The 11,730-nt window shown below is 40.9% G+C and overlaps 2 protein-coding genes across 3 annotated transcripts in view; both read left to right on the forward strand.

Moving 5' to 3' along the window:
- The window catches only part of inppl1b (inositol polyphosphate phosphatase-like 1b), a 44,560-nt gene extending 39,461 nt beyond the window's left edge, over positions 1 to 5,099 (forward strand). The window contains exon 29 of one of the 2 annotated variants that reach the window (XR_003298675.1): positions 4,603 to 5,099. The gene's annotated coding sequence lies outside the window, so the exon portion shown is untranslated. The remainder of the gene's footprint in view (positions 1 to 4,602) is intronic. The other variant, XR_003298677.1, reaches the window with a different exon arrangement.
- A 3,901-nt stretch (positions 5,100 to 9,000) lies between these two features.
- sox3 (SRY-box transcription factor 3) lies at positions 9,001 to 10,915 on the forward strand. The gene has a single exon (XM_026357008.1). It carries the CDS (start codon positions 9,222 to 9,224, stop codon positions 10,122 to 10,124), a length of 903 nt encoding a protein of 300 aa, XP_026212793.1. The 5' UTR covers positions 9,001 to 9,221; the 3' UTR covers positions 10,125 to 10,915.
- Positions 10,916 to 11,730: the final 815 nt, after the last annotated feature.

The following is an 11,730-nucleotide window of genomic DNA, read 5'->3' on the forward strand; positions in this document are numbered from 1 at the left end:
TAGGGATAACACACACACATTCAACATTTACACACACACACACACACTAAATGTTTTGATAGCTTCAGAGGTACAAGCGGCACTGTGATGCTTTGACATATGGAAGGTTAAAGGCTTCTTAAATATCCATATCAATCTGCAAGCTTGTCAGGTTGACAATGACGGAAACAGAACACCATTAACAGCGTCAGGCAGTGCGATCCTCATCTGTGCAACCTTTGAGAAATGGATAGGTCACTGGAAGACATTCCTCTGAACCTTAGCCAAGCAACTGAGTGGAGAGTGAATTATAAAATTGATTTTTTGATTTGTTGGAATGACAAAATATTGAACTGTTACACCTACATGTTGCGTTTGACACACCTGTGTGCACTGGTTTATTTTTAGCAGCAACATCAGAGTGTGCGTTGTCTCCTTATTCAGTTCAAATGTCAGAAAAATAATATCCTGTTTTAAAATGGATCTGATTGCACTGATTTCATTGTCCTGCTCTTTCACGGTAATGCGTATATGCTTGTGACCATGCAACGCGATTGTCCTCTTCCTGCGGCACAGAAAGCATTATACTCTGCTCTCCTGGGATGGGATATGTTTTGTTTTTTGAGCTCTTTCACACCAGCTCTCCCTCTTTTTTCTTTTTTTTTTAACACAATAGCCCTCTCTCCTCTCACCCAGCATGGCAACCCTTTCAAGCGGGGAGCTCCAGGTCAGTTTCCCTTGCCAAGTTTTGCAGCCTGCCATGTTGTCTATTCTGCTCAGCTATTTAAAAAATGTTGAATATCAACAATGGCTTTCACTGGTTCATTGTCAACTTTTGTATGAAGCAATCTTGGCTGAATGAGATGGGTCCCAGAGCAGGGAGAACTCAGCTGCAGTGTGCACTACCACACCAGTAACTGCCTGGCTCTTTTGCTCTTTATGTTTCTCTGCTGCACTGGGAACCTCCATGGTGGTGGTGCTGTCCTCTCAATGGTCATGGGTAGAGTTTGGGTTGAAGCTCTGTGCTGTGGATGTCACTGCTACCTTCCATAGTCCTGAACCTGGGCATGCTGACAGCCAACTGCTGAAGGTGTGTCTGACAGGAGAACTGGGAAGCAGCAGCAGCAGCAGCAGCAGCCTTGGGACCAGTCAGAGTTTGGTGAGTGTCCTCAATTTTCTGACCAGAGTGGGAGGAGGTTAGTAGTAAAGACAGGAGAGAGAAGAGGGAGGGGGCGTTCAGGAACATGGTGGGGGGTGATCTGTGAGTTGTGTTTACAAGATCTGTTCACATATAAACTACATTTGCTAACATGCCATCTGATTTATTCAGCTGAAGTGATTTTGCTTTTAAAAACATGTCACCTGTTGGCCTAGGCAGCATCCTGGTCTAACACAGTAGAAGTAAAGGGTGAACAGAGAAGTAGACGTCTGGAAATTCAAATGCAAGATATAAAAGCCACTGTTCTGCTGTCATGTTGTGAACATACTGACAGGAAAAGCCTTCACTTTGACACGTTAACAGTGTTCAAACTACAATACTGAAGGTTTGTCCTGTGTGATACGGACGCTGGATGCTTCAGTGACTTTATGCTGAGCTCCGTGTGTTTGCACAAGCACATACATCTATGTTTGTGTAGGTGAAGAGAAAGATGAAAGCAAGAATGAGACCTTGCTTCCAGATAATAGTAGCTTAGGCTCTTTGTCCTGCTGTCAGCCAGGAGAGGAGCGAGGATGAAAATCACTCCAGTGCAGTGGCAACATCGTGTATGTTTCATTGACATATCAGTCTATGGGGCAATGAGCCGTCGCCTCGGCTCTCTTCTACTCTACTGTGTGTGTGTGTGTGTGTGTGTGTGTGTGTTTGTGTGTTTGTGGAGGCATTCGTGTGTACACATCAAGGTTCTTTAACAGTTGTGTTAGTGAAAAGCAAAAATCGATATAAGTGGAAATTAGTTTTCCACAGTGGATGGAACTGAGATGCAGTAACATTCATCTTAGCAGTTACAGTATATTTAGAAGCAAGCACAGTTATGTCTGTACGCTTTTTATTTTACTTTAAAAAACTCTAGTTTAGATTATACCAAATTCATTTTTATTTATAATAATGCCGCTGTTCATTCTTTGTTTAAACTCATAACTCCTCTCATGATAATTGCTTTAAGCTGTAAAATGATTTCCTCAATTACATCCTTTGCAGAAATATGTTTTTTTTTTTTTTATTATTAGCTTGAAAGGTTAAATAATATAGTCCTAGTCTTAAGAACCTGTGTTGTCCTCTGCCTCACCTCTCTGGGCTCAAACCAAGGCAAGGTGACCAAATTCATCTCAGGCCAGCCCATCCATTATCTTGTCAACACAGCCAGCTACCCACCTTAGTTTGCTCTTCTCCCAGAAGACTTACACTAATGAAATATGCAATAATCACCACGCTCATCTCATCATGCTCAAGGTAATTAATATATTTAGAGGGCGATTGCTAACTCTTAATTAAATTATGCCTCTTTTAATGAGAACTTGACTGGGACCAAATTTATGACCACTATCTGCTTTATCAAGTGCTTGGCACGCAACAAAGATTTGTCATTTTCTCCCAAATCACAGCTAGATTACACATAATGGTATTCATGATTTATACATCAATTTAAGCTTGTTTGTTTCTTTATTTAAGATTTAATAAATCATCTCTCATAATTACCTAACCTAGTTTGGGGTTTTTAAAACCCCCAATTTCTGCAATTAATGCTCAGCGCAGTGTTGCTGTTACATATTCATTTTGGAGGAGAATACAGATAACAACTTGGTGGTATTAATCATATTGGAAAATTGGGTGTATTTAATTAATTAAAGTTACACTGCAAATTAATTGTGCATCCTCACAATAGTATCTTAAGCTAATGAAGGCTTGACAAAGAGACTGTTTCATTTTTTAAAAGAGACTAGATTAGTGGGATCTCAATTATGGCTAAAACAAAAGAGGACTGCTTGCTTGGGCATGGTGCAAAGCAAAAAGTGACGATTCAGCACTTTCTTCCAAACAAAACACTGAGAAAGTTTCCATTGTTTTTGCAAAAACTGAACATGGCAATGATTCAAAAGATACATGGAAAATAATGAGCGCTGTAATTAGCCAGTCGGGCAATAGCAGTATTTAAAACGATCATCATATAGAGGTGCTTGATAGTGCCATTCACAGGCAGCAGTTTCCACGCTGAAGGCATGTGTTTGCTGACACACTATCAGAACTTTAACACTGGAGCACAAAAAAAAAAAAAAAAAAGCTTCTGGAGGCCCAACATAAACAGCGTTCTCTCTTTACTTCTTGTTGCACAGTTGGTTTTTTATTGAGAGTGCATCTGAAAACTATTGTGCAGAAAAACCCCTTGAAAGCAGCAAATGAGATGTAACGTGATGTCTCTATAGGATTAATGAAGATTGCGCAGATTAGAGGTTCAAGTGTGAGCTGAGCTTTATCTGAGGAAGTTGAGTCAGAGGACTTTGTTCCTGAGCAAACAGAGAAGTGATCATGTTGCGCACCACATGGCTTAATCCAGCCTCACCCACTGACTCAGAAGCAAAACTATATTTATTGAAAATTTTCACCTAATTTACACTGAATTGAAATTAGCTTTCAATGAATGGGAGCGTATGATTCACAGTAATTTAGTATTTTATTTTTCATTTAACGCATCATATACCAAATATTTGAATAGGGGTGTTTCACCTAATCTGCTAAGTAAACGCAAAGAGCCTTTGTCCACAGAATGACTTCAAGGGGCTAATAATCATTGTGTATTCGTTTAAAAATGCTTCAGCTGATGTCCTCTGCTGGGATATCATTTAATTTGCTCTTAGCTTCATTAGCCAGTAACCACAGCAGAAAAAAAAAGCTTGTGTCAATTATTGTAACTCCAAGGGTCAGTGAGTATATGAATTTTTAACTGCATGCTGTGGCACGTGATTATATTAAGTGGTCTTGTAACAGTGATTAACCCCGGGTATGTGCGTGCGTGCGTGTGTGTGTGTGTGTGCACAATTTTGCATGCACTCATGTATCGAGCACACTTGATCAAATGCGTTTGAAATGTGCATCCCCACACGATAAGCAGCTACAACCAAAGAGGGTGAGAGGGCGATGAAGTGAAAAACTATTCCCTTGGCTAAGTGAGATGGAGCAGAGTGTTGGGTGGTCACGCCTTGTCTGCTCATGACAGTGGCAGGTTAAAGAGATTACACCGGGTCTGTGTCAGCAGCCTTGGCCTGGTTCACACAAGAACATAATGAGGAAAGACATGCTTGGCCTCCTCGGGAGAAAAAGAAACCCAAGTTTGAAGCATTCTTCACAGGCAGCACCAGGAGGCAAACAGCTTTTTGCGTGTTGTTTTACAAGCTGAGGTCAATAAGTAAGACGCTTAAATTCCACAGAGTCGAACAAGGTGGCGGTTGAGCTCAGACATATCACTGCTGGGCTTCGCTCCCCCACCACCAACACAATGAAAACACAAATTGCTCGGCTACAGTGGAGGCAAGAATGCAGCATTCTCCATTAGCCCCTAGTCCACTAGAGTTCTCCTAAAAAAAATCAATGCATCCCTGCTCAGAGTGTGTGTTTTGGTTCTGTTGAAGGTTTGAGTGACAGTCCCTTCACCTAATGGCTGAACTTAGACGCTTTCACTGCCACAGCTAAGAGATGATCCTTGAGGCTGGATCCCAACATGTGGCGAGTTGACGAATCTTCCTGCTTCATCCTTTTCCAATTGTCCCTCGGGACGTCTGGAGCTCCATCTGCAACAGGTCTGTGACGGAACAATCAAGGAAAAAGGTCCTGACACAGAGCAGTACTTAGGAAAAATCACTTCTCTGCTGAAGATCAGTGTGGCCTCGTCCTGATGCACACACTGTACAGTGGAGTTAACTCTTCTTCTCCTCTCACCGTCAGCAGCCAGTGAACACACAGCCTACTTGAAACCAGACTCTGAACATAATCTTCAACAAATCTCATTATTCCTTTCAAGGTTTTTTCTTTCTTTCCATTATTCAGAACAAATTGGCTGATTGCCGTAAAATAATAATAGTAATAATTTTCAATCATAATAAAATAGTTGAATTTGATGAAAATAGTTTTTTGGTCTTATATACTGTTGATGTTTGGTTTTATTTTGTCAGGTGAATCTTTTAATCTGAAAAAAAGCACAGTACAAAAATATTTTATGATTATTTCTGCAAAGATAAAAGTGATTACTTCAGCAAGGTTGTAAATTAAAGTGTAGAAGAGTGAAAGGAAGTTACCTGTTGCTGTTACTCATAATGTTCATGTCTTAATTTCCAAAAAAAAAAACAAACAAAAAAAAAAACAACCCATGATCCAGGAATAGAAATGCGTTCTGCACCAGACTTCACGTTTCTTTTGAGCAACTTTAGTAAATGAAAATAAATGATAATATATAAGTGTCACATTTAATTATTATTATCAGAAGAGGCAAACGATGCTATGAAGGTTTTTAAATCTAAGATCCGACATTGATAAACGTGTCTTCACTCATGACTCTGCATTTAACACAGACATTAAACAATTTAAACCAGTTTTGTTCTTCCTTTTTTTTTTTTTTTTTTTTTTTTTGGTTTTATTATAGCGACAACTCTTGTGGCTCAAATTACCGCAGCAATACTAGCCCTGCTTTGTGAAAATAAAGAGGTGATAATAGCAGCACTTTTATTCCTTTAAATGACCCGTGAATATTATTTTACCTGTGTTGAACTGGGAGGACGCGACCATTCACGCCGGCACAATGGGAACAGCAGACCGTGTGGAAATTGCATCTTCATTTGCATTCCTGGTCCAAAAATCATGCAAATCTTAATGAGACAGTCTCTATTGTGGCTGTAATTGAAAACCCATTCTTTATTAATTACTGTTTCTCAAAGGCCTTGCCCGCAGTCACTGAGCTGAAACAAAAAAAAAGTTATTGATTGTGGATTTAAACAGAATATTTATTGTGGATTTGATGCGATTTTCGATTGGTAAAAATATTTTTTTTTGCCATTTTCGGCAGAAAAATGTACAAACCCGTAAACGCCGGCGGTGATGACAATAAAAAAAACAATAAAAACAGCAATAAAAGCTGCAATAAATTGCAGCCTATTGTCGTTGGGGACACGCAGCGTGTGTGCGTCGTCGTGTAATATTAAAGTTGAGCGCGTTTTGTCCGTCATGAATCCAAAGTGTGTGACCACAAAGCTTCACTGACAGCCGAGCAAATGACGGCTGTTCCCACAGATTGATGGCGTTTAATACCACGAAATAGAAACATATCTGCAAATAAAACCAACATTTGGTTTGTTTCTATTTTCTCTTTATTTCTCCAACACAAAGACCAGAATTAGACTCGTTCTTCTACCTGAACTTTTATTTCCAGTGCTTCTTTCCACATTCACTCACTAGATTTGCATCAGTTTAAATGTCAGATTGAAACAAATCATTTATTTCTAATGATCCGGTGCATTGTGATGTTTAGTCGAAGCTAAACAGAAGAAACGTGGGAGGAAAATCTGTTTTGGCGCAATTTATTCATTTATTTTAAAGCATTAAAACATCTAGATGAAGCTGATTTCATGCAGGTTACATCCTCCCATCAGGACATCCACATATTTCCCAACACTCAACAGTGGGATCCTGCGGGCGCACCCCTGAGAGCCCCTTTGGGCTGTCAGGCTTGTTGAGCCTGAATCAGCCCAGACTGTGCTGGTGGTCCTCTGCTCCTTAATTAGGAAATTAGCTGCACAGAGGCCCTCATTACCCAACTCCAGGTTACTCCTGGTGCTTTTTCTTTCTCTCTCCCTCTCTCTCTTTGCTACCGGTCAATTTCCATAAGAAGATTACAAGCGGATCAGTATTGAGATCTGCCCAGATAAACAAATAACCAGTCCCTGAGAATTAGATGGCTGCTAATTGGACGTTAGTTTTATTGCTCTTGCTCTGTTTGTAACGCCCCATTGAACGTGGAAATTAAATTCACCAAGTGATGTCTCCTTTCAGCTGATATCCTCCAACTATATGGCTGAGGGGCTGTAGGATGTCCCCTTCCTTAAAGATAACACATCACCTTTTATTCTATAAGCTCTGTGACTAAATATGTTGCAGACATTCATTTTAAAAGCCATAAATATGAGTGACATCTTTTTTTTTTAGGCCCCTTTTCAGTCTCCGCTCTCTTGTAACATGCAGCCTACATGTTTTTAATAACTGTAAAATACATTTTATACACTGGAGCTGTTTTTAGTTGTATTTTCAAAAGGGAAACTTTTATTTATGGGAAGAAAGGAAAGCAACAGTGACTGACAGATGTCATCAGCTCTCTGATAATTATAGAAACACTAATGGGCTCTTAAACAGAGGAAGCAATTGGGTAATAACCTGTAATATTTATCTTTGCTCTCCACAGCACAGGTTGTGGAACAGTTCAATAATCATAATAATAATAATAATAAAGTGGATGTGCTCCTCTCCCTTCAGGTGGACGCACTAACCCCGCAGCTTCCAGCAGCTGCATTTTTCCACAAGCTGTAAAGCTGCGGGAGGTGAAACGCTCCTAAATGCACATAACCCACATCGATCCCTGCGGAGCTCATGTGAATACTGAACGCGTTAATGCTGCTTTTTCGATGGGCGATTCGCTCCTAATCATTAGCAGGTGTGAGCTCTGCCCACCGCGGTTTCAGGCGGCGTTTCGGCTCGTTTGGAAAAGGAGACAGATGCAAATGGAGGCCGCTGCACGGGGATCGTTTTAAATAACCATTAACACGGCCGAGAGAAGAGAGAAGAGAGAGAAGTCAGCAAACTGTGTTCAGGGGATTTTATTTGTTAATTTTTTTTATTTTTTTTTAGGGAAAGAGCCGATCGAGATGTTTTTGCCAGGAGGAGTCTGCAAGCAAACTTTTCCTCAGGGACTAAAGAGATGGCCCGGCCCCTCCACAAGAGGTCGTTGATGTATTAAAGTTTTACGCTGTGGGCACCTTAACACTGCAGAAACATCCAAACGAGCCTGGCCTTTTATTTAACTTCTAATTAAACATTATTCTAAGGTCATTTTATAGCTTCGATTTTACACCTAAACACATTATTTCTTTTCCTAACATGACACTTTTTTATTCGCTTTTATTCAAATATTATTCTTACAGGAAATGTTTCTTCACATCTTAAATTAATCCGATTATTTATTATGAGAAGTTAAATTATTTTTTATAATTATACTTCAGCTTGTTGAATGAATCCACTATTTTTTAATTTACAGCACGGAGGGAGCAGCTGGTCCAGAAATGTTCTCAGGAAAAAAAAAAAAGTAAGATCATTATTTAAAAAAAAACGACATATATGTGAGTGAGCTGGGGGGTGAGGCCAGAACCTGAAATCCCAAAGTGAGTTCAGAGTTTTTCGATGCTTCTGATGATGAAATCAGGTTTAGTGCAGCTGTGATTGAAGAGCAGAAGAAGAATGTTTGAAGGCTCAAACAGATGAAATGATTCCTCTGCCGAGGACACGTTTTATTCCAGTGCGCTCCCTGTTTGCACTTTGCGGACTCGTTTTATTTTAGGATTCTGTTTTTATTTTTACTGACATTTCCCTGCAGCCTTCACGTGCTCGTCCTCTTACAGAAAGCAGATCCTGCACGGTGAAGAGGTGAACAGCTCGTTTTGTTTGTTTGACTCTCACTCTGACTCCAACGCTGGATAGAATCTGATCCAGAAATTATTTCTAGTCTACGATAACTAACTAATATCTCTGCTGCCGTTGCCCTTTCTGCTCATTTTATAAGCTGTTAACCCTAAAACATTGAGCATTACTCTTGTTGATGTCTGTGCTGCTGTTTTAAAACTTTACATCTCCCCCCCTCTCAAAAACAACACAGCGCCGCGTGATTCGGTTGGTTACGCGCTGGATGGGAGGTGCGCTCTGATTGGTCGCCTGCTCCTGATTGTCATGCTGCCAATCTACATCACATGGTCCGGCCTATTAACAGATGAGCTTGGGGAACAAGTTTACAGACTTCTGTTTCAGAGCTGTGGGGGACACATCAGCTTTGAGCGGAGAGAAGCCAGAAGCACCTGCAGACACATTTGCCTCTGTGGGGCTGAACTTTTTTCCCCATCTTCTTATGAGACTGGTCAGTACCTCTACCTCTTTTCACTTTTGGCGCTGCTTTGTGAACTTTTTCTGTGCCACTGAGTGAACACTAAAAGCCGCCTGAATGTATAACATGATGGAAACCGAGATCAAGACCCCGCTCCCGCAGTCCAACTCGGGCTCGGCGCCGGGCGCGAAGAACAACAGCGCCAGCGACCAGGAGCGGGTGAAGCGGCCGATGAACGCCTTCATGGTCTGGTCCCGGGGACAGCGGAGGAAGATGGCACAAGAGAATCCGAAAATGCACAACTCTGAAATCAGCAAGCGGCTGGGCGCTGACTGGAAACTTCTGACCGACGCTGAAAAGAGGCCATTCATCGACGAGGCCAAGCGTCTACGCGCTATGCACATGAAGGAGCATCCGGATTATAAATACCGTCCCCGTAGGAAGACCAAGACCTTGCTCAAGAAAGACAAGTACTCTTTGCCGGGGGGACTGTTGGCGCCAGGAGCCAACGCCGTCAACAACTCGGTGTCTGTGGGGCAGCGGATGGACGGCTACGCGCACATGAACGGTTGGACAAACAGCGCGTACTCCCTCATGCAGGACCAGCTGGCCTACCCTCAGCATCACAGCATGAACAGCCCCCAGATCCAGCAGATGCACCGGTACGAGATGGCGGGGCTCCAGTACCCGATGATGTCCTCGGCGCAGACCTACATGAACGCGGCTTCCACGTACAGCATGTCCCCAGCGTACACGCAGCAGAGCACCAACGCCATGGGGCTGAGCTCCATGGCGTCCGTGTGCAAGACCGAGCCGAGCTCACCGCCGCCGGCCATCACGTCCCACTCTCAGCGGGCGTGTTTGGGGGACCTGAGGGATATGATAAGCATGTACCTGCCTCCCGGCGGGGACAGCGCGGAGCACTCCTCCCTGCAGAGCAGCCGGTTACACAGCGTCCATCCGCACTATCAGAGCGCAGGGACTGGCGTCAATGGGACGCTACCTCTCACCCACATCTGAGAGCGACACACAGCAAAGACTTGAAACTTTCAAAAAAAAGAGTACTTCGGATACTTGAACTTTTTTGGTTGCTAAAGAAACGACGTTCACCAGTTTGGTTCATAGACACTTTTATCTCGATATCTTGGGTTGTCCAATTTTAAAAATAAATCTAATGGACCGAGAGTGAACGTTGAGCCCAGAGTAAACTGCATTGCAAAAAGGCTTTTTATCACAAGTATAAGCAATCAACCTATGTAGAAGAATTGGACTTCTATATTTTAAATAATGCCATATTTTCACTCTATGAAAAGGCATGTGGCCTCATGAAGAGGCTGGTGTATTTCAGAAAAGCTGGATGGAAAGTTGCTTCATAAATGTTTACACTTAATTTGTAGAATGTCAGTTGTCTCGACTGTGTCCAAATTCTGTAGTCCTGTCTTTTATTTCTCTCTCTCTCTCTCTCTGTCTCTCTCCCCCCTCCTCTCATGACCTAGGTTGAAATGAAATGTTAAGACTGTGCGGGTCGCAAACGCAGGTTTTATTTATAGTAAGTCGTCTTTTTTGTTTCCTTTTTGTTGTTTCTTTTTATTTTTATTTTTTATTTTTAGCTTGTGAACCCGATGTTTTTTTTGTCACGTGAAAAATTTGTTCCAATTTGTTTTTGTAAAAATATTCTGTTCTGTGATGGTTCTGACAGTGTCATGTTTACTCATTACCCTGAACGAAAGGTTTATTTAAACTGACGTTTCTACATATTTTAAGACCATCCTCTATTCTTAAATGCTGAATAAATTTGTACGAAAACAAGAGATCTGTGACTCCCGTCTTTTGTGTGTTACATAGGGTTTGATAATAGGACTTTTAAAATGTTTAAAGTCTCTGGAGTGTGTCTCCCATGGGAGGCTGAAACTCATTATTTTATGTCTTTGAACACGCTGAATGACAGTTCATTTAATTTTCTTGTAAAAACCAAACAACTTCATCTAAGCTGAAAAGTTATTTAATAAAGAAAAAAAAAAAAAAAAAAGCAAAATTTTCATTAAACATTAGATTTTTTTTCTTTAGGGTCATTGAATAATTAGTTTTTCCAATTAACATAAAAGCCTTACAAGGTATTAAGTTGCCTTCCTGTGTGTTTGAATCATCCACAAAATTAAAGAGACAAATTTAAATAACCATTAAATCTGTTGCTTTTAAATCTCTAAACATTTATTTACAGTAGATTTTGAATGAGCCTCCATCTCATGTCTTTTTTTTAACAACTTTAAAATAGTTTCTTTACCTTGTCAAGTTGTAATTCTTCTACCTCCACTGAGTTCAATGCAGGACACTCACATTTCAATATTTACTAGGTGAGGATGAACTATTCTGATCACTGTCATCTGTGTTTCTGATAAATAATGTAAGAATTCAGTTAAATCACTTTTCTTTTTAGGACACGTTTGATGATCTGGATGAATGGATATCAAAACTTAGAAATTAAGTGGTGTAAACTCACATTAAAATGTGCTTTTAAATGTATAAACGTGCTCCATAAAACGCAGGCGTTGCCACGTGAAGGTGTTTGGAAAAGTTTTGTAATTTTACTTTGGACTTCTCTGCTGAAATATACATGTAATGGGAC

This window comes from Anabas testudineus, chromosome 10, assembly GCF_900324465.2.
Source record: "Anabas testudineus chromosome 10, fAnaTes1.2, whole genome shotgun sequence".
Classification (NCBI taxonomy): Eukaryota; Metazoa; Chordata; class Actinopteri; order Anabantiformes; family Anabantidae; genus Anabas; species Anabas testudineus.